The sequence below is a fragment of the Oncorhynchus gorbuscha genome, linkage group LG07 (assembly GCF_021184085.1).
Source record: "Oncorhynchus gorbuscha isolate QuinsamMale2020 ecotype Even-year linkage group LG07, OgorEven_v1.0, whole genome shotgun sequence".
NCBI lineage: Eukaryota > Metazoa > Chordata > Actinopteri > Salmoniformes > Salmonidae > Oncorhynchus > Oncorhynchus gorbuscha.
Genome location: NC_060179.1, coordinates 24902109 through 24926381, shown reverse-complemented (window position 1 = coordinate 24926381; position 24273 = coordinate 24902109). Strand labels below are relative to the sequence as shown.

At 41.0% G+C, this 24273-nt stretch overlaps 1 protein-coding gene across 3 annotated transcripts in view; it reads right to left on the bottom strand.

Moving 5' to 3' along the window:
- Positions 1-15686, bottom strand: part of LOC124039682 (zinc finger CCHC domain-containing protein 2-like) — a 65648-nt gene extending 49962 nt beyond the window's left edge. For all 3 annotated transcript variants that reach the window (XM_046355905.1, XM_046355907.1, XM_046355906.1), the window contains exons 1-3: positions 14741-15686; positions 2411-2543; positions 2149-2219 (exon numbers count right to left, since the gene is read on the bottom strand). In XM_046355905.1, the coding sequence (XP_046211861.1) occupies positions 2149-2219; positions 2411-2543; positions 14741-15502 (966 nt within the window). In that variant the 5' untranslated portion in view covers positions 15503-15686. The remainder of the gene's footprint in view (positions 1-2148; positions 2220-2410; positions 2544-14740) is intronic.
- Positions 15687-24273: the final 8587 nt, after the last annotated feature.

Here is a 24273-nt window from a genome sequence, read left to right as displayed (position 1 = left end):
AAAGATACCTTAATAGAAAATGACTGTCATCCAGCAAAATGTGTGTGAATTGGACCATTTTCTTGTCCTGCTAAGCATTCCAAATGTAACGTGTACTTTTGGGTGTCAGGGAAAATCTATGGAGTAAAAAGTACATTATTGTCTTTAGGAATGTAGTTCTTTAGGAAGTAAAAGGTCAAAAATATAAATAGTAAAGTACAGATACCCCCCAAAAACTACTTAAGTAGTACTTTTAAGTCATTTTTACTTTACTTTTTTACTGGACCAGACAATGTCGTTTTTATTGATCTGTTTGTCAGTGTCAGCAGAATAGGCTACCCTGTAATTTAGTCATTAAAAAAGATTCTGCTAATGTCTCCAGTCATATAGTGTAGTAGAATTGAATGAAATGTGTTTATCAAAAGCCAAGAAACATATCTACATGCTCAAGCATGCATTGAACAGTGATTGAGTTATATATGTTATTAGACTAAATTGTGACTATCCAATATACTCATCACATTAGGAAATTTTACAGAAGTCTGCAAATGCGCTAATGCAAATGTGGTAATGCAAATGCGGTGATCCTTTATCATAAAGGTGAGTTTTTATGGTGAAAATGTTCTTCCCCAAACTTGAAACTCACGCGCCACCTATGGCTACAGAAACACAGCTAGTCAAACAACAGTATGGCTGTTAAAGGGTACACCTGAAAACCTCTTTGGACTAGGGGGCAGTACTTTCACGTCCGGATGAAAAGTGTGCCCAAAGTAAACTGCCTGTTACTCAGGCCCAGAAGCTAGGATATACATATAATTGGTAGATTTAGATAGAAAACACTCTAGTTTCTAAAACTGTTAAAATAATGTCTGAGTATAACATAACTAATAAGGCAGGCAAAACCCCGAGGACAAACCATCCAAAACAAAAAGTTCAGCCTACCACTGTTTCCAATGGCTGTCATGTTTATTATGAGGCGAAATCCTCCCAGATTACAGTTCCTAGGGCTTCCACTAGATGTCAACAGTCTTTCATTTTAGTCTAGAATTTGTAGTTTTTCTAAGTGGCTCACATTTTAGCTGTAGTGTTTTCATGCGTGTGGATGAGAGCTCGTTCTTTGTTGTTTATCTCCGGTAATGAACATACTATTCTCTGTCTTAAATTTTATCATTTATTTACGTATTATGGCACCTTAGGTTTGATTATAAATGTTGTTTGACTTGACTTGTTTGGATAAGTTTATTGGTAACGTTTGGGATTAATTTTGTATGCATTTTGAATCCGCATTTTGGTGGATTATTGGATGAAGCGCGCCAGCTAAACTGAGTTTTTGGGGATATAAAGAAGGACATTATCGAACAAAATGACTATTTGTGATGTAGCTGGGACCTTTTGGAGGGCCAACAGAAAAAGATCTCCAAAAGGTAGGGCATTTATTATATCGCCATTTCTGACTTTCGTGGCGCACCTGCCTGGTTGAAAAATGTTTTTCATGCTTTTGAATGCGGGACGCTGTCCTCAGATTATCGCATGGTGTGCTTTTGCCGTAAATCCTTTTTGAAATCTGACAGCGGCAGGATAACACAAGAAGTTAAGCTTTATTTTGATGTATGACACTTGTATTTTCATGAATGTTAAATATTTATATCTCTGTAATTTGATTTTCGCGCTCTGCAGTTTCACAGGATATTGTCGAGGTGGGTCGCTAGCGGAACGCCTGCGCCAGAAAGGTTAAAGGGTAACTACAGAAAACAAAATCTACGTTTCTCAGGTTTTTTTCCCAGACCTCAAATTGTTCCCTGATGTGGTTTAAGCATTGTTGTAGACATAGATGGAAAAAATATAGTTTTCTAAAATTCTACCCTCTAGAGGATTTAGCAGAAAATAACACATGGCACTTTGAAATCTGCAATTCACTTTCTTTACTTTGCTGTAAATCTATAAAATCAACGTAAGAACACAAGAGCATGCTAATAAAAAAAATGGCTAGTCATGATTAGCCTGGTTCCGTATGGAATGCAGGCACATTATGGGACACAGGCCAGGTCATTATCAATGATCATGTTTTTTTTTTTTTTATGAGACAATTGGTGCGACCAAATCTTTGGTAGCATCAGTGGGACCAGTGGAAAAGGTAAGTTTAATACACTGCAATGACTGGGAACATACCACAAAATTGTATTCCCTGTCTGTCCTCCTCCGTAAGATCCCCTTCAACACGATCTTCTCTACATGCACGGCTGTGAGGAGAGAGGGAAGAGGATTAGCACATACTGTACAGTCTTATTGGAACTGCTTCACAGTAATAATAGTTTAAATATATGGGGCTGTGCATACAGTCGTAATTTTCTTCCCAATTGACTGTGAGGGATTTGTAACACTGTGGGGGTGGGTGTGTGTGTATACACTTGTGTGTTCTTCACTGGCTTACCTTCCCTTTGGGCCCTTCTGCTGGGGGGTGTCTGGCTGGCGTGGCGAGCCTGTGCCTGCGTCCTCTCACCCAGACTGGCCTCGATGGTGACTGCTGCTGGGCCATGCTCCTCTGCTTTCTGGGCCTTGTTGTGCTGTCGGAACACAAAGGGACTAGTGAGTAGAAAGCTTTCAACATCACAGCTGTACTCGGGCATTTAAGATGACATCCCACACAGCAAGGTCACCAAGATGAATCAAACTATCAAGCTCCCAGAACATCTGTCAGGTGTGAGCAAACGGCTATCTGGTCGAATACTAAAATGTTGCCGCCTGTGCCATTGTTGCAGTGGTGCTTTTGTCCATCAGGGACCCATGCCGTTGTTCATAAGTTGGTCTTTGAACACTTGCATAGGATAGGGGATGAGACATACAGCAGCCAGCCCTCCACCACACACTCACACAGCTTGGGTTGCAAAGGGTTGGAAACGTTCCGGTATGTTTCCATGGGAAGTTAAGCCCGGGAATTTGGGGAATTTTGCTTAAATTCATCGAAAAAAGTGAGCTTATAACAATGAACCCTTTTTGTGGGATACACAAGGCAATTCTAGGTCTTGTGGCATATTTTGGTTGAACTGTCCCCAATTCAATGGAAATGCAACCCTATGCATGCACAGTGCATGCTTCCATCACATGTGCAGCTGATTCTCAAGATCTTGCACACTAATGAGATGCTATTGAGCCCACACCAGTACACTGTCTGAGCCAAGGACTACAAGCTTTGTGGTAAGTTTTGATTACAATACTGGGTGGGGTGAATATATTTTATGACATACATGATTTTCTGTTAACTAGTAAATAGTATCCTACAGCAAAGTGTTTTTTAAATCATTTCTAACTTGTTAACAATTTCAGCTAGTTTTAGCTAGCTTGAGCCTGCTAACTGAGGAGTGTTAATTCACCCGTTTCCATACAGGTTTAATTTTAAAACATTTATCTTACAAAGGAGTTGTTTAATCTAACTGCTTAACTATTTCTGTACATGGAATTGTATTTATTTTTTTCCCCCTTAATCTTTACAGGAAAATGCCACGGGCACTATCTGATGTGTGGAGACATTTCACTGCAGTGAAGCTGTGCACATTTGCAAATACTGTCCCAAATCATATGTGAAGAATGCAACAAAGATGCAGAATCATCTGGCCAAGTACATAAAGTTCCCTCAGCGCTCACAACAAGCAACCTCTGACAAAAGTCTCTCCACTTCTACTCAAGGTGAAAATGATGAATCAGACACCTTATCGATAGCAACAGAAGAAGAAGTTTTTTTTGACTCAATGGAGGAACATAGAGAAATGCTGATGAATGTCTTGCTCGAGCTGTATATGTAGCTGGTTCACCTTTGGTGCTCAAAGGCAATGTGTATTGGAAGAGATTTCTGAATGTTCTTCGCCCAGCATACACCCCTCCAACCAGACATGCTTAATCTACTAATTTGCTGGATGCAGAGTTCAACAGAGTTCACGTGAAGGTCAAGCAAATCATAGAGAAAGCAGAGTGTATTGCAATCATCTCTAATGGGTGGTCAAATGTTTGTGGGCAAAGAATAATTCAATTCATAATATCCACTCCTCAACCAGTATTCTACAAGAGCACAGACACAAGGGACAACAGACACACCGGTCTCTACATTTCAGGTGAGCTGAAGGCAGTCATCAATGACCTTGGACCACAGCAGGTATTTGCACTGGTGAAAGACAATGCTGTGAACATGAAGGCTGCTTGGTCTAAAGTGGAGGAGTCCTACCCTCACATCACATCCATTGGCTGTGCTGCTCATGCATTGAATCTGCTCCTCAAGGACATAATGGCACGGAAAACAATGGATACCCTCTACAAGAGACCCAAGGAAAAGCTTAGGTATGCAAAGGGTCATCAACTTATAGCAGCAATCTACCTCACCAAGCAAAGTGAAAAGAATAAGAGCACCACATTGAAGCTGCCCAGCAACACTCGGCGGGGTGGTGTTGTCATCATGTTTGACAGTCTCCTGGAGGGGAAGGAGTCTCTCCAAGAAATGGCCATATCACAGTCTGTCGAGAGGATCCTCCTGGGTGATATATTTTGGGAGAGAGTGGTGAGCCTGAAACCTATAGCAGTAGACATTGTACGGATTGATGGAGACAATGCCATCCTGTCTGATGTTCAGTCTCTGCTTGCAAATGTAAGAGAAGAAATCCGTACTGCCTTGCTCACTTCACTGTTGCTCCAAGCAGAGGAAACTACAGTTCTGAAATGCATCAAAAGCTGGAAGACTTCTGCCTGAAACACTTACATGCCGCAGTGTACATGTCGGACCCCAAGTATGCTGGCAATAGCATCCTGTCTGGTGCAGAGATCAACAAGGCCTATGGTGTCATCACTACCGTGTCTTGCCACCTTGGTCTGGATGAGGGCAAGGTTCTTGGCAGTCTGGCAAAGTACACTTCCAAGCAAGGGCTTTGGGATGGACATGCAATATGGCAGTCATGCCAACATATCACATCAGCCACTTGGTGGATCTGAGGTTCTTTCCCCTGTTGCCTCCATCATCCTCCATATCCCACCAACATCAGCCACCTCAGAGCACAACTGGTCCTTGTTTGGGAACAAACACACCAAAGCACGCAACAGGCTGACCAATACAAGGGTTGAAAAATTGGTGGCCATCCATTTTAGGCTTTTTGACAACCAGCCATCCTCAACCAGGTTGGAAAGTGACAGGACATTGAGGAGGTGATAAAATATTTTAAATGTTGAAAGATAATGATTACATAATTCCACTCTGAAACCTTATAATTGTATGAAATTGATTAGCATCATAAAATTATAATCTGATGCGTGTGGTTTTAGTCCGAATTAACAATGCATCTGTATAGTGGAAAAACGCACTGTCTGAGCAAGGCGTAGCTTAGGATTTGAACTTGTATGTGTGTGCCGAAGAAGAAAAACGAGAACAATTAAAAACTGTTTGGACCGATCTGGCTAGGTCTCTGAGAAATGTATGATAGCATAGGGAGTACTTCTCAAGGTTCCCCTAATCTCGGGGGAATAGAACGGTCGGCTGGGTAGTGATACACAGTGGTGAGAACTATGGAGAAGGATAAAACTCACCTACTGTTTGGTGGTATGTATGTGTGTAGGATACCTACTGTTGGTGTGTATGTATGTGCGTAGGATATGTACTGTTTGTGTGGAAGTATGTGCGCAGCTATAAAATGGATGTCTTTGTATAATGGACTTCAGAACATTCTCGTGAATAAACTGTACTATCTTTTGGCATAGGCTGAGTCTTTGACTAATTATTATTAAACCCATGGTCTTACAGATCTCGGGATTGGTCAGAGCTATTGATTATCAGTTATTATCATTGGGATTGAACATTCCGATGACAGGAGGAGGTCCAGGGAGAAGACATGGAAGCATGAGAGGAAGACAGCCTAGAAACGAAAGCTTTGGGTATCATTTTACAGATGTACGCTGAAAATATTTTTCGGAGATGCGATGGATCACTGGGGATCATTCAATATTCCCTTTCTTGTTGTTCAGTGAAATCATCACATGTGAAGTCAACTCATTTAATTAAAAGTTCCATTTGTAAGTAAATTGTTTTTTAAATTTCTATTGGAAGGTTTTAATAATTTGCAAATATGTCTACTTATGATAAGGTAAAAGGTTTATGTTTCTGTCTCCATATGATATGGTAAATATATCCAATGCAAAAAAGCATCTACATTTAAATGTTATTAATATTAATTTGCATATATACCCACGGAAAGTTTCCACCTCTGAATATTCCTCAAAAAGTGCAACCCTAAACACAGTATTAATGTACTTCATTACATCCTTGATAGAATCAATTAGCATTTACATATTCATAATTGATCATGGGTTTTGCTGCATCAATTCCCAGAGATCTCTTTTTGCACGCACACGCGCCCTGCTTGCAGCCCATGAGAAGGGGTCAGGGCTTTGGTCCCTGGCTATCAGCTAGGAGGCAGAGCTGACAAACAGACTGACAGTTATGCCTCCGCTGAAGGTCATGGAAGAACAGAACACAGTTCAGCCCTGGCATATCAGCGCACCACAAGCCCCAACACAAGCCAGAGGAGAGAGAGGGGACAGATACAGTAATGCTATTGGAGAACTGGTACGAGGGCTTATATGATAATAGCAAAAGCCTAGTCCTGTATGCTTCAAATATACCAGGGGAAAACCAACCATAGCATTCAATAGATGGATAGCCTTAGTCCTAGATCAGTGGCACTTGAATGATGCCAAACACAACAAAACACAGCGACCACATCGGCTTCTGCTGGCTTGAAGCGTTTCCTCCCTCTTTACATTTGACATGGTCCAGGAACAACAACTGGCCTTACAAATGGGAGCTCTGATTAAATTTGGCATTAACTGGACATCTGCTGCTGCTGCAGTGGAGAGAGGTGATTCACCATGAGGCCATCAAAGTCTATTTCTGGAACGGGTTAGTCAGTGGACATCACTCTTTTTCATCCAACATGGTTCAGTGGAGATTGATGTAATGAACTGCATGTTGAACTGCAGAGGGAGTCCCTCTATGAGCCTGCTTACCGTTGGGTAAATCCACTTGAATTCTATAACTTTGACAGCACCGCTTTTGATATGAACAAAACTTTCCATAAATGTTTACCCATTGTAGAAGTACTCAAAGTGACTTTTTGGACCTAGATGCCAAAACATTCAAGAGATAAAGGTGCTCAAAGTTGACCTATTTTGCATACGCCACCATAACATGAGATACCAATGTCTTCATCAGTAGAAATTAAATGGTTGAGATTGATAACATTTAATAGCTTACAAACTGGGTTGTCAAACTATTTCAAATTTTGCGTTCAAGGTTAAAAATATTAAAAATGCATAAACTCATATATTTTTAATATTCACATATGCTGTAGCTTAGACCCTACTTACATCTGAGGTTTTAGTGTTGTGACCGCAATCGGTTGAGACAACATGCTCTTGAATACAGGGCGAGTGTTATGTTTTTGCTGATAAATGGACTAAAATGGGAATAAAATTGAAATGCCTACTGTCAAATGGTGCCACAAAGACAGTTGGAGGTCCACACCAGTGGAGGTTGGTAGGAGGAGCTATAGGAGCGGTATCAAACACAAACATATGGAAACCACGTCTGACTCCGTTCCATTTATGCCATTCCAATGACCCAGTCCTCCTTTAGCTCCGCCAACCAGCCTCCTCTGGACCACACATCAGAGAGTGTTGAATTGAATGGGAGGGAATATCCGTTGTTTAAATTATACTGTCAATCCATCAACAATTTCCTATTGAAATCATATAAAATATAGATCATTGAATAGACATGACCATTTAAGATCACATTAAACAGTGGGTGGACCGGCCGCCATCTTTGTGGTAGTAATTAGAAGTAAAAATGTGAATTCAAGTTAAATGTCAATGGTGTACCAGCTAAATTACAGTGGTCTGAAGGGATAGGTACATTCTATTTCTATTATTGAAATGACACCCACCCTGTATTCAAGAGCATGTTGTCTCTCAACCAATGGCGGGCACACCACAAAAACCTCAGGTGATGGAAAGTAGGGTCTAAGCTACAACATGTGAATATGAAAAAAAGATAACTGATGTGATAGATTATTCACGTTAAAAGTTTTTCACAAAAAGCTATTATTTATTTTCATTATAAAATAGTTTGACAACCCTGTTTGTAGGCTTTTAAATTATATCAAACTATTTATATTTTTCAACGATGAAGACGTCTCATGGTAGGATATGCTAAATGGATCAACATTGAGCTGAGCATCTCCTAAATGTATTGACATTCTGGTCCAAAAAGCCTCTTTCTGACCACATCTTCCCTGGGCAAAGATATATGGGAAGATTTGTTTCAATCAAAGCGGGACGCTGTAAAAAAAAAAAAGTAAATGAATTCAAATTCAAAGTTAGAAAATAACCCAAGTATGTGAAGTAAGATTTGTCTCTTCGACATCAGATTTGCAACTTTCCTGTTTACACTATCCTACCTGTCCTATACATTGAACACAGCAACACATGTTGGAGATTCACCCTCTTACCCAAGCAATTCCACCTGGTGTAGCCTAGGCAACAACAACAAAAAAGGCCAGTACTTGAGCAAGTACCTCATTAGTAAACTCCTAGGAATTGAGAGGTCCAATTGTGGTCACTCTTGGCTCAGAGTGACTGAACTCTCTTCTTTGCTGGTAAACTGCGGGGGTGGAGAGGGTGGATTGGGACAGTGTTTGCTATAACAACACATTACAACCTCACGCCATTTCACTTGAGCGCTAGTAGCTGTTCTTCAGATCATAATTGCTGTCTATGAGAGTGTAAGTCAATCTGAGTTGTGAGGTTGTGTGCTGCTGGCTTCAACATCTCTTTCTCCAAGTGGCTAAATATGACATCAGGCACACATAGAGATGTAACTATTTCAGTGGACAAGTGGGTCAACAACACTACAGTCAACATGGATGATTGCCCAACACAGAACTGTATTAAAACTATACTAGAAACACAAGTGGAAATAGGACGTGACCACGGGTTGTCACAGAAATGTTCAGTATATAGCCTATTCAAAGTACGGAGAAAATAAAATCATGGATGTGTCTGTTATTTTTATAGCCTACACAGTGACAAGTACCACTCCAATACAAATATAGGCCTGCAATCAGTATAAAGTCATAAGGAATTTGCTTTCACTTGGCCAAATAGCTTGTTTAAATCAGTAAAGGCAAGTAGACAAGGAGAAGAGAGGACACCCTGTTAAGATGCAGCACCCCAAGAAGGAAATCCCTCTCTGTCAACAAACTGAGACCCTGGCTGGCCTCCCCGTATCCTATATTCTGCAGTCGGTCACCTAATGCTCAGTTGGTTTCAAGCCCTTGGTTTCCAGCATGGTTTTGAGCCCCACACTCGGACATAACTTCCTTCTCCCTGCAGAGTCGCCAGGCCTGCAGTGCAGTAGGCCACAAGGCCAAATACCTTGCACGCAGCACAGCACATAACTCTTTGTGAAATGCCCGTAAAGACGAGCAAGTGTATTTCGGGGGGTTGATTCCATGGTGGCGTTTTGTATTGGAAGAGATGACAACCAGTCCCCTGTAAACACTATTAAATTCCTAACGTAGGGCATAGCGGCTGTTATACAACGGGTGGGTCTAATCCTGAATGCTGATTGGTTAAAAGTGCATTCCAGCCAGTGTCTATTCCACAAGTATGTTCAAGCACTCTTGAGTGGGGATTTTCCACACCTAGCGAGAATTCTGGATATTTCCATGAATATGTCACAAACTCTAAAAGACAAAATGAGATGTGCAGCCTTACTTAGGGCCATCAATGGATGGATCAATTCATAAGCCACAAAAAAATATATAATACTGTATTTCAAAAGGAAGAGTGCTTGTTGGTGCAAAAGCTGATTAATTTGAACAAATACGGCATCTTCCCCCATCTGTCAAATGTCAACCATTGAGAACTAGCCATACTCTTTCAGCCTTTTGTAAGACATTGGGATATAATACTCATTATTGTGGGGGTGATAGCCCCCCCTCCCTGGCATTGGTTGAAGTTCAATTTTAAATTAAAATCTTCCACCATCATATCTAAGCCAATATGACACCAATGTCAATGACAATTTGCAAATCAACTTGGAGGTAAACACTCTCCCCGCCTAGTCATAAGCCGTCCAGTTGATACAGAGAACTATGTACCATATTTTTAACACGTTCATTAGCATTGGGGAAAAAAACACAATTTCTTGCCTTGACCTAGCTCAATATCTAGTCGTTGGATAAGAAAGAGCCTACAGCATCCACAAAGTGACCACTAGACTTGCCACCTTTCAGTCAGAATAAGTTTGTAGGAGCAACAGTTTGAATAAAATGTATCGCTCTCAAGTGCTCAAAACATTTTGCTACCTTTTTGTAGAATTTATGACAATGCTGACATATTTTCAGTCGAATCTCAACGATTTCTAAAACTGGACCAAAGCACATGGGTTGCCCCAGCAACAGCAGCTAGCTAAACAACAGTCGCATGAGAGCTACAAGCAAAGGAAGCTAGCTATATTTTGCTATGGAAGGTTTTTCACATGGCTGAAGTCATCGGTGTAAACTGTTGGCGTTGACATGTTCGTGTCATCAAAGCACAAACAAATAAGCAGAAATAAGATAGTGAATGTCCTTGGTTGCTATTGCCAGTTAGCTAGTCAACTAACATTAGCCAGTAACTTAGCTAGCTAGCTAAAAGCCAACAAGGCTGAAACATTAGCTGCATGTACAGATCGTGCACTGGCACAACTCAATGTTGACAATATCCCCCATATCCTTCCACAATGCACAGCAAGCTAAATAAAGTTCATAATCACCAACAAACTTTGGGAAACTGCTAATGTATAATACATGCAATGGGCATTGCTCATCTAACAATTACTTTAGCTAACATTACTCCATACATACCCTAGTCATGTTGATTATGTGTGTATTCTCCAGGAGTGAGATTGCGAGATTGTTTTGTTAAAATCTCTACGGGGTCAGTGTGCCCCCCCACGGGACGGTTGGGATAACGGAGCGGAGTCAATCACCACCTTCCGGAGACACCTGAAACCCCACCTCTAAGGAATATCTAGGATAGGATAAAGTAATCCTTCTCACCCCCCCCCCCCCCCCCCTTAAAAGATTTAGATGCACTATTGTAAAGTGGCTGTTCCACTTGTGTCACTTCTCTTTTGTTCTGTGTAAGCAGAGTCGGGGTATATGTAGTAGAGGTCAACCAATTAATTGGAATGGCTGATTAATTAGGGACGATTTCAAGTTTTCATAACAAATCGGAAAATCTGTATTTTTGGATACAGATTTGGCAGATTTAAAAATATATATATTTTTTTACCCCTTTATTTAATCTTTATTTAACTAGGCAAGTCAGTTAAGAATACATTCTTATTGTCAATGAAGGCCTAGAAACGGTGGGTTAACTGCGTCGTTCAGGGGCAGAACGACAGATTTTTACCTTGTCAGCACGGGGGATTCAATCTTGCAACCTTATAGTTAACTAGTCCAACGCTCTAACCACCTGCCTCTCATTGCACTCCACAAGGAGACTGCCTGTTACGCGAATGCAGTAAGCCAAGGTAAGTTGCTAGCTAGGAGCTCAGATGCAAAAATGTAATACCAACGTTTCGACAGCCAAGCTGTCTTCATCTGGGTGTAATCACAAACACTGCGGGATGACTCGTTTATATAGTGTCAAAAGACACAGGTGTCTGTAATCATGGCCAAGAGTGGCCTAATATCATTGGTTAATAATCAAATATTAAAATGTCATACAAAGAACAGCATACAAACAACAAATGGACAGCATACGCTCATGGATTAACTACACAAGTTTACAAACAATTACAATGGCAAAGTCACAATAATCACAAGAATGGCTTCAGATCAAAGTCTACGTTGAGACCGAAGGGTGCAATGGTCTTTAAATTAAAGATCCAGGCAGCCTCTCGTTTTAACAATAAATTATCAAGGTCACCCCCTCTCCTAGGGAGGGTGACATGTTCGATGCCAATGTAACGCAGAGACGAAATCGAGTGGCCTGCCTCCAAGAAGTGGGCCGCAACTGGATAAGTACATTTTTGCATCTGAGCTCCATGAGTGTGCGGCTCTCTTTTATTTTCAAGTTTCTACTCCGCTAGCCAGCACCTCGTCTTAATAGGTGTGCGTTTCTTTTTCTTCTAGATCATCCAATGTGTACCTAACCATAAACATCAATGCCTTTCTTAAAATCAATACACAGAAGTATACATCTTTAAACCTGCATATTTAGCTGAAAGAAATCTAGGTTAGCAGGCAATGTTAACCAGGTGAAATTGTGTCACTTCTCTTGCGTTCATTGCACGCAGAGTCAGTGTATATGCAACCGTTTGGGCCGCCTAATTTGCCAGAATTTTACGTAATTATGACATAACATTGAAGGTTGTGCAATGTAACAGGAGTATTTAGACTTTGGGATGCCACCCGTTAGATAAAATACGGAACGGTTCCGTATTTCACTGAAAGAATAAACGTCTTGTTTTCGAGATGATAGTTTCCGGATTCGACCATATTAATGACCTACGGCTCGTATTTCTGTGTGTTATCATGGTATAACTAAGTCTATGATTTGATTGAGAAGTCTGACTGAGCGATGGTAGGCAGCAGAAAGCTCGCAAGCATTCATTCAAACAGCACTTTCGTGATGTTAATGTTGATTGCTGATGTACTATGGCATGCATGACGATAATCTTTTTCATGTTTGCCAGTTTGTCATGTTTAACTAGCTAGCTACTGAAAACAGCCACTGTGGTGTGAATGCTAATAGATTAGCACGCTAACCAAACCAAAGTTACATTAAAAGGGACAACTGCTAAGTTGAGAAGATCAGGACTTTTGCAATGAAAAGGCCAATATTGCTCCAAAGATATCATAACATGACCTAAACCAAAGTCCCTCAAAAGGATTTTATGATATAGGCCTAGATATTGTTTTTACCTAAGCCTTTGTGTATTACATTTCCTAATTGTAGGCTACTACCGTTATAGCACTTGAAGTGAATAAAATATTTTATTGTTGAAATATTAACCATTGTCTGCTTTATCAGATGGCCACATGTGCATGTGTTCCAATGTGAATTATTTAAGAGATGGGTGGATCTACGGCTTTAGTGGTTGTGAATGATGTTAAATGGGCGTAAACAAAGAACAGCACTGTAGCTGTTCAATGTGAAAGGTTACCTTTATTATACAATAGGCAATTTGACACTGTAAATGGTTTGCCTAATGGAGTAACTTGGTGGGATAATGTTCAGAGAATCCATTTGGGCAATTTGGTATAAGTATTCCTTTTCTAAATATGTTTCCAACGGATTAATGTAGAGCAAGTGTGACAATCAAAGTAAAAATTTTAATGCCTCTTTTCCTAAACTGGATTATATGTTTATCACATTTTAAAGCAGCATTACATCCCCATATTTCCTCCAACTACAACGTACGATATGCCATTTGGAGCTCTGAGTCTGTACTTTTATCCAATGTAAAAAACACAATTTCAAACATTTGGAACAGAAGATTAAAAAGAGATGATGGGTCACAAATTGGCTTTTTGGGGTGAAAAAAAAACAGACTGCTGCAACCTAATAGCTGATTTATGCTTGATATGTCAATGCTGTCTGAAGGCTCTGTATGGAGAGTGTGAAGAAGCATCCAGAAGCTTGTGGAGGCCAAATCGAGCTCCGCACCAGATCGCTGTGCACCTCCCAAATTGTGTAACAATGCAAAGGGCTCCCTATATATTTGATTTATTAGGATACCCATTAGCCGATGCCAATAGCTGCGCATTGACATGATTGGTTTAGGGTAGGTGGGGGGGTCCTGTATAAACAAACTCACTTCCTTGACAACAGCTCTGAGAAGCGCAAGAAGTATGAATGCCCCGACTTCTACAGAGGCCGTATAGCAGTAAATACTGTACTGCCACTGCCAGAGTGACCATGCAGAGTTCTTTAACGCAGCACACATAAAAGAAACGGAAACCCTGGTCTGAGATTCAACCTGATACACAACATCCGGGATTACCAGTTAGCCACTAGAATGGTTGTGGAAAATGGCGTTTCATAAGGAAAGTACGCATGTTCTCCCAATTTCATGAGGAAAAGTATGCATATTTTTCCTGCCTTCTTACCATTAAATAAAGTTAAGGGGGAAATTGAAGCCTATGTAGAATGTTTAAGATACGAATCGGTCGAATCTGTACTCCTAGTCAGAACCGTAGATATCACGTGATCTGGCTCAGGGGTTTCCCAAACTCGGCCATGCCCCCCTCCCAAGTGCACATTTTGGTTTTTGGAGTAGAACTACTAGTACACAGCTGATTCAAATGTCCTACTCACAATCGTGCTTTGATTATTTGAATCTGTGCTAAGGCAAACAAAAACGTGTACCCAGGTGGGCCCAAACTCTTCAGAGATAAAGTTAGTTAACCACTCATTTTGCAACCAGTTAACGGTCGTCACTAGTTACTACAACCACAGTCATAATTATGGCTAAACCCCGCCTATTTCTAAAATGTATATTTTTAAAATCTGATTTTAAACCCAACCTTACCACACGACTAACCTTAAATTTAGGCCAAAAAGCTTTTTATTTTTAATTAATGTTTATTAGTCTTTGTGGCTGTGTGGTAACTAGTGACAACCCCAGTTAACGTTATCTAACACACTAGTCAATCAAACTGCTAATCAATGTTACCTGGGCGTTTATTCTGCGCTGATTCTGCTGTCTCTCGTCCTCTATAGCAAGTTGAATTTTGTCCAGCTGTTCTAGAACTTTTTCTCTTTGATGAAACGGGAACGCTGGATGCAAGGAGGCCATAGTAAAAAGCAGCGCCAACTGTTCCAAGGGTCCGATCACTGCCTCCATTGGAAGCCCGCAATTCTGTTCTGTTCTCCCGAACGCTTTCCCGTCCACACACGGAGAATAGAACGGGTGATGTTGAGAGTCCTTGAAGGGCGAAACAGAATAGCCATAGTTTTTGAATAACAAGGAGGGATCCACATGGCTCAATATCCTAAATAGTATTCCCGCACACTCCCTGCTGTCAGATCCCAGAAGAGACAAGCAGACCAGCAGTTTGGAGCGCACGACAGGGTCGATAACATCTGATAAAATGGCCAGATCATTCGGATTGTTGGCCCTTATCTCGACATCCCGTAGAACGTGGTTATCTTTCCGAGCCAAGTCTTCCAGACAGGAGCCCAAAAACCGGAGCTCAAGTGGCTGGCACATATGCAGCAGTCCGCACATAAACTCGATCCGCTTGGCAGGATTTAAATGCAAACCAAACCATTCGAAAACGGCCTCTTTATCCAATTGAGATGGATATCCTGGGTGTCTGGAGGAATCTTCGGGCTTGTCGGAGACCGATCTTGGAATATGGAGATCGGGCTGTTCCTCGGCCGTGTCGTCTCCTCCTGCCTCCGCCGTTCTCATGGGCAGCTTCATTTTAAGCATTATCAGCTCGACTAGAAAGGCTTCAAGGCGTAAATTACCGGTACATATTCATCCTTTGATCGTCTAAACGTTTTTTAAAGCAGAATCAACGGAAGCAAATAACATTTTCTGTGTTTTGTAATAATCACAGTGACTCGGCGACAAGCTGTAGTTTTCTCCACTGTAGATCGCACTCTGGTGACATGTCAATCATTCACAAACTCCTCCTTCTTTCCATAGAAGCGTTCTGGGTCCTAAAAAATTATTGTTATACAAGTGTCATAACCTGAGTTTATCGTTTTAGTTTATTTATCTACAATCTAGGTAGAACTCAAATTTGTAGATAAAGTTACATTTTAGATATGTAATTTTGAATCTGTAGAATCTTATTAAATGACAGGCCTATATTATTTGATGGGCTTCTATATGTGCAACTCATCATCATGGGTAATGTGTTTACGAAGTACAAAGGTAGTCTAAAAATGTTTTATCAATGGCCCATGTTTTCAGTACTCAATTTAGTACAGTACACACTACAGTTTCATGTATCTACTCAAATGCTTGGGCCTAAAGTGAAGGTTAAAATTATATGTGTATTAAAATATATGATTTTCTGTTAATTTAGCTATTTAAGCATGGAAAGCATGTGTTGGTACCACTTTACATTACAGTGTGTTATTCCTATTGGCCTATCTCGAGATAAGCCTTCCTCTAGACATCACTGACCCTTAGTGGCTCAAAAATAACATTGCATAAGTAGTGCACATTGCATACCACCAAGGCATGAATTATGTTCAAATTTACAGTAGTTTACAGTAGTGTCTTTATCCTTGCCCTGGGGTCCCAAAGGGGTACATTTTTTATTTAATTTAATTATTTTGCCCTAGCACTACACAGCTGATTCAAGTGATCAACTCATCATCAAGCCTTGGTTATTGAGTGTAGTGCTAAGGTAAAAACAATAATGTGCACCCATTTGGGTTCCCAAGACCAGGATCAACAACAACACTGCTTTACAGCAGACCACTGTATGTGTAATATACTGAACAAAGACAAATGCAACATGTAACAATTTCAATGATTTTACTGAGTTTTACTGAGTTACAGAAATCAGTCAATTTAAAGAAATTCATTAGGCCCTAATCTTTGGATTTCACATGACTGGGCAGGGGCATAGCCAGTGGTAGAAAAAGTACCCAATTGTCATACTTAAGTAAAAGTAAAGATACCTTAACAGGAAATGACTCAAGTAAAAGTGAAAGTCATCCAATTATTTAAATTTAAATATACTTGAGTATCAAAAGTAAATGTAATTTCAAAAATATACTTAAGTATCAAAAGTAAAAGTAGAAATAATTTCAAAGTCCTTATGTATGGCAAACCAGACGGCACAATTGTTCTTGTTTTTTAATTTACGGATAGTCAGGGGCACACTCCAACACTCAGACAAAATTTACAAATGAAGCATTTGTGTTTAGTGAGTCCGCCAAATCAGAGGCAGTAGGGATGTTCTCTTGATAAGTGTGTGAATTTGAAAATGTTCCTGTCCTGTTAAGAATTAAAAATGGGGTGGGGAGGGGGGTACATAATTTTCTTTGGGAATGTAGTGGAGTAAAAGTTATTGTCAAAAATATAAATACCCTAAACAATAGATACCCTAAAAAAACGAGTAACTAGTACTTTAAAGTATTTTTTTCATAAGTTCTTTACACTTGCTTTACATTCCTGCAATCAGCATGCTCAATTGCATGCTCCCTCAAAACTTGAGACAATTGTGGCATTGTGTTGTGTGACAAAACTGCACATTTTAGAGTGGCCTTTTATTTATTTTTATTTAACCAGGTAGGCTAGTTGAGAACAAGTTCTCATTTGCAACTGTGACCTGGCCAAGATAAAGCATAGCAATTCGACACAACACAGAGTTACACATGGAATAAACAAAACATCGTCAATAATACAGTAGAACAAAAGAGAACAAAAAGTCTATATACAGTGAGTGCAAATGAGGTAAGATAAGGGAGTTAAGGCAATTACAAGTAATTACAATATAGAAATTAAACACTGGAATGGTAGATGTGCAGAAGATGAATGTGCAAGTAGAGATACTGGGGTGCAAAGGAGCAAGATAAATAAATAAAGTATGGGGATGAGGTAGGTAGATGGGCTGTTTACAGATGGGCTATGTGCAGTGATCTGTGAGCTGCTCTGACAGCTGGTGCTTAAAACTAGTGAGGGAGATATGAGTCTCCAGCTTCAGAGATTTTTTTCAGTTTGTTCCAGTCATTGGCAGCAGAGAACTGGAAGGAAAGACGACCAAAGGTAGGGGTAGGGGTAGCCAGGTGGAAGGAATGGCCGGCCGTAGAGAAATGCTTATTGAAATTCTCAATTATAGTGGATTTATTGGTGGTGACAGTGTTTCCTAGCCTCAGAGCAGAGGGAAGCTGGGAGGAGGTGCTCTTATTCTCCATGGACTTTACAGTGTCCCAGAACTTTTTTGAGTTAGTACTACAGGAGGCAAATTTATGTTTGAAAAATCTAGCCATAGCTTTCCTAACTGCCTGTGTATATTTGTTCCTAACTTCCCTGAAAAGTTGCATATCACGGGGGCTATTCGATGCTAGAACGCCACAGGATGTTTTTGTGCTGGTCAAGGACAGACAGGTCTGGAGTGAACCAAGGACTATATCTATTCCTAGTTCTACATTTTTTGAATGGGGCATGCTTATTTAAGATGGTGAGGAAGGCACTTTTAAAGAATAGCCAGGCATCATCTACTGACGGGATGAGGTCAATGTCATTCTAGGATACCCCGGCAAGGTCAATTAGAAAGGCCTGCTAGCAGAAGTGTTTTAAGGAGTATTTGACAGTGATGAGTGGAGGCCGTTTGACCGCTGACCCATAACGGATGCAGGCAATGAGGCAGTGATCGTTGAAATCTTGATTGAAAACAGCAGAGGTGTATTTGGAGTGTTTTTTATTTATTTTTATTTCACCTTCATTTAACCAGGTAGGCAAGTTGAGAACAAGTTCTCATTTACAATTGCGACCTGGCCAAGATAAAGCAAAGCAGTTCGACAGATACAACGACACAGAGTTACACATGGAGTAAAACAAACACACAGTCAATAATACAGTATAAACAAGTCTATATACAAATTGAGCAAATGAGGTGAGAAGGGAGGTAAAGGCAAAAAAGGCCATGGTGGCAAAGTAAATACAATATAGCAAGTAAAATACTGGAATGGTAGTTTTGCAATGGAAGAATGTGCAAAGTAGAAATAAAAATAATGGGGTGCAAACGAGCAAAATAAATTAATTAATTAAATACAGTTGGGAAAGAGGTAGTTGATTGGGCTAAATTATAGGTGGGCTACGTACAGGTGCAGTAATCTGTGAGCTGCTCTGACAGTTGGTGCTTAAAGTTGGTGCTTTAATGTAAAGCTAGTGAGGGAGATAAGTGTTTCCAGTTTCAGAGATTTTTGTAGTTCGTTCCAGTCATTGGCAGCAGAGAACTAGAAGGAGAGGCGGCCAAAGAAAGAATTGGTTTTGGGGGTGACTAGAGAGATATACCTGCTGGAGCGTGTGCTACAGGTGGGAGATGGTGACCAGCGAGCTGAGATAAGGGGGGACTTTACCTAGCAGGGTCTTGTAGATGACATGGCGCCAGTGGGTTTGGCGACGAGTATGAAGCGAGGGCCAGCCAACGAGAGCGTACAGGTCGCAATGGTGGGTAGTATATGGGGCTTTGGTGACAAAACGGATTGCACTGTGATAGACTGCATCCAATTTCTTGAGTAGGGTATTGGAGGCTATTTTGTAAATGACATCGCCAAAGTCGAGAATTGGTAGGATGGTCAGTTTTACAAGGGTATGTTTGGCAGCATGAGTGAAGGATGCTTTGTTGCGAAATAGGAAGCCAATTCTAGATTTAACTTTGGATTGGAGATGTTTGATATGGGTCTGGAAGGAGAGTTTACAGTCTAACCAGACACCTAAGTATTTGTAGTTGTCCACGTATTCTAAGTCAGAGCCGTCCAGAGTAGTGATGTTGGAGGTAGAGATCGGTTGAAGAGCAGGCATTTACTTTTACTTGTACATTTAAGAGCAATTGGAGGCCACGGAAGGAGATTTGTATGGCATTGAAGCTTGCCTGGAGGGTTGTTAACACAGTGTCCAAAGAAGGGCCTGAAGTATACAGAATGGTGTCGTCTGCGTAGAGGTGGATCAGAGACTCACCAGCAGCAAGAGCGACCTCATTGATGTATATAGAGAAGAGAGTCGGTCCAAGAATTGAACCCTGTGGCACCCCCATAGAGACTGCCAGAGGTCCGGACAGCAGACCCTCCGATTTGACACACTGAACTCTATCAGAGAAGTAGTTGGTGAACCAGGCGAGGCAATCATTTGAGAAACCAAGGGTGAGTTAGTTAGGATGACATCTATGAGGGTGCCCGTGTTTATGGATTTGGAGTTGTACCTGGTAGGTTCATTGATAATTTGTGTGAGATTGAGGGCATCAAGCTTGGATTGTAGGATGGCCGGGGTGTTAAGCATGTCCCAGTTTAGGTCACCTAGTAGCACGAGCTCAGAAGATTGATGGGGGGCAATCAATTCACATATGGTATCGAGGGCACAGCTGGGGGCAGGGGGAGGTCTATAGCAAGCGGCAACAGTGAGAGACTTGTTTCTGGAAAGGTGAATTTTTAGAAGTAGAAGCTCGAATTGTTTGGGTACAGACTTGGATAGTAATACAGAACTCTGCAGGCTATCTTTGCAGTAGATTGCAACACCGCCCCCTTTGGCAGTTTTATCTTGACGGAAAATGCTATAGTTAGCAATGGAGATTTCAAGGTTTTTGGTGGTTTTCCTAAGCCAGGATTCAGACACGACTAAGACATCCGGGTTGGCAGAGTGTGCTAAAGCAGTGAGTAAAACAAACTTAGGGAGGAGGCTTCTAATGTTAACATGCATGAAACCAAGGCTTTTACAGTTACAGAAGTCAACAAATGAGAGCACCTGGGGAGTGGGGCTAGGCACTGCTGGGCCTGGATTAACCTCTATATTACCAGAAGAACAGAGGAGAAGTAGGATAAGGGTACGGCTAAATGCTATACGAACAGGCCGTCTAGCAAGTGCGGAATAGAGACTAAAAGGATGCAGGTTTCTGGGCACGATAGCATTGATTCAAGGCATAGTCTACAGACAAAGGTAAGACAGGATGTGAGTACATTGGAGGTAAACCTAGGCATTGAGTAATGATGAGAGAGATATAGTCTCTAGAGACGTTTAAACCAGGTGATGTCATCGCATATGTAGGAGGTGGAACAACATGGTTGGTTAAGGCATATTGAGCAGGGCTAGAGGCTCTACAGTGAAATAAGACAGTAATCACTAATCAGGACAGGAATGGACGAGGCATATCAATATTAGAGAGAGGCATGCATAGCCAAGTGAACATATTGTCCCCAGCAGAAGTGGCACCTGTGTAATGATCATGCTGTTTAATCAGATTCTTGATATGCCACACCTGTCAGGTGGATGGATTATCTTTACAAAAGAGACATTTCACTAACAGGTATGAAAACACATTTGTGCACGGAATTTGAGAGAAACAAGCTTTTGTGTGTATGGAACATTTCTGGGATAATTTATTTCAGCTCATGAAACATGGTATTGTGTTGTGTTTATATTTTTGTTCAGTATACAGTCGTGGCCAAAAGTTGAGTGACACAAATATACATTTTCACAAAGTCTGCTGCCTCAGTTTGTATGATGGCAATTTGCATATACTCCAGAATGTTATGAAGAGTGATCAGATGAATTGCAATGAATTGCAAAGTCCCTCTTTGCCATGCAAATGAACTGAATCCCCCCAAAACATTTTCACTGCATTTCAGCCCTGCCACAAAAGGACCAGCTGACATCATGTCAGTGATTCTCTCGTTAACACAGGTGTGAGTGTTGACGAGTGTAACGTCGTTCTTCGTTTGTCGAAAGAGAGTCGGACCGAAATGCAGCGTGGTAGTTACTCATGACTTTATTGGAAAAAAGCGACACATGAAATAACGATACAAAATAACAAATGGACCGTGAAACCTATTACAGCCTATCTGGTGAAACTACACAGAGACAGGAACAATCACCCACGAAATACAAAGCGAAACCAGGCTACCTAAATATGGTTCCCAATCAGAGACAACGAGAATCACCTGACTCTGATTGAGAACCGCCTCAGGCAGCCAAGCCCATACAACACCCCTACTCAGCCGCAATCCCAATAATACAAAAACCCCAATACGAAATACAACAACATAAACCCATGTCACACCCTGGCCTGACCAAATAATTTACGAAAACACAAAATACTAAGACCAAGGCGTGACAACGAGGACAAGGCTGGAGATCACTCTGTCATGCTGATTGAGTTCGAATAACAGACTGGAAGCTTCAAAAGGATTGGTGGTGCTTGGAATCATTGTTCTTCCTCTGTCAATCATGGTTACCTGCAAGGAAACATGTGCCGTCATCTTTGCTTTGCACGAAAAGGGCTTCAGAGGCAAGGATATTGCTGCCAGTAAGATTGCACCTAAGTCAACCATTTATCGGATCATCAAGAACTTCAAGGAGAGCGGTTCAATTGTTGTGAAGAAGGCTTCAGGGCACCCAAGAATATCCAACAAGCGCCAGGACCGTCTCCTAAAGTTAATTCAGCTGCGGGATCGGGGCACCACCAGTACAGAGCTTGCTCAGGAATGGCAGCAGGCAGTTGTGAGGCGAAGACTTTTGGAGGATGGCCTGGTGTCAGGAAGGGCAGCAAAGGAGCCACTTCTCTCCAGGAAAAACATCAGGGACAGACTGATATTCTGCAAAAGGTACAGTGATTGGACTGCTGATTTGGGTAAAGTAATTTTCTGATGAATCCCCTTTCCGAATGTTTGGGGCATCCGGAAAAGAGCTTGTCCAAAGAAGACAAGGTGAGCACTACCATCAGTCCTGTGTCATGCCAACAGTAAAGCATCCTGAGACCATTCATGTGTGGGGTTGCTTCTCAGCCAAGGGAGTGGGCTCACTGACAATTTTGCTGAGAGAAACATCTCCCAACCAACCAGGAACAGTTTGGTGACAAACAATGCCTTTTCCAGCATGATGGAGCACCTTGCCATAAGGCAAAATGATAACAAAGTGGAACTGGGAACAAAACATTGATATTTTGGGTCCATGGCAAGGAAACTCCCCAGACTTTAATCCCATTGAGAACTTGTGGTCAATCCTCAAGAGGCGGGTGAACAAGAAAAAACACACACATTCACAAACTCCAAGCATTGATTGTGCAAGAATGTGCTGCCATCAGTCAGGATGTGGCCCAGAAGTTAATTGATAGCATGCCAGGGCGGATTGCAGAGGTCTTGAAAAAGAAGGGTCAACACTGCAAATATTGACTCTTTGCATCAACTTCATGTAATTGTCAATGAAAGCCTTTGACACTTATGAAATGCTTGTAATTATACTTCAGTATTCCATAGTAACATCTGACAAAAATATCTAAAGACACTGAAGCAGCAAACTTTGTGGAAATGAATATTTGTGTCATTCTCAAAATGTATGACTGATTAATCATATATCCTTGATAATCCCTGTATACATCAACAGAGCTACCGAGTGGCGCAGCGGTCTAAGGCACTTCATCTCAGTGCCAGAGGTGTCACATGGGACCAACACTTCACATGTTGCGTTTCAGCCTGGTTCGAATCCAGGCTGTATTACATCCGGCTGTGATTGGGAGTCCCATAGGGCGGCGCACAATTGATCCAGGTTTGGCCGTCATTGTAAATAATAATTTGTTCTTAACTGACTTGCCTAGTTAAATACATTTAAAAAAATACATAATAAAAATAAAAAGAATGGAATGGTATTTTGACATGACATTTTGACCATCCACATAGCTTTTGTAGCTGGTGTTGTTTGAAACAGCTTGAAGCCTGGCATTATGTTGAGCAGTAATCGAAAGCAAGCAACAGGGGGCAACATTTGATCAGGGTTCATCATCCATCCCTTTTGGTAGTCCTAAAGGTTAAATTGCTGAAATGTGCGATGTATAAGCATTATGCAGCTATGGCATGTATCTAAGCTATTACTGTAATGAAGTCAAATGAATGAAGCTCTTCCACTTTATATGAACACTATAGAAAAACTAAAAGCTGGTATTTGAAATCCTTTGCATAAGATACAGCAACATTTACAGTATTTTCAAATGTACTAATATACTCTCACTGATAATGGATCCAGTGACATTTACGTTGGTTTGTTTATTGATAAAATGAGCTGGTTAAGTATGTCCTTTCAACTGACATTTAAAGAGGTTAGACAACCAACAAAACCCAAATCCCCAAAGATATGTGCAGCATAACATTCAACTTAATCAAATGAGAAGAAAACGTTTGGGGCGGGGGGGGGGGGGGGGGGAAATGCTTTTGAGATGTTGTTTTTAGAATCTCAAAAATGACGCCATTAGAAGACACAGCTTTTATGCATATGGAACATTCTCCAGCCACTAGAAACATTTAAATACATATTTGAACTTTCAAATACACTACAATTACTATGACACCTCCCACCCACTGACAAATGCCAAACTCATCCAGTGACCTCTGACATAGATCATTTTCTCTTCATCACCTTCCACATAGTCAAAGTCTGAGTCTGAAGGGTTAAACATTTCTTGTCGTTGTTTTGAACTAAAATAGTTAATTTAGGGGGCTGAATGTAGGGTGGAGTCTATGGTATTTCAACAG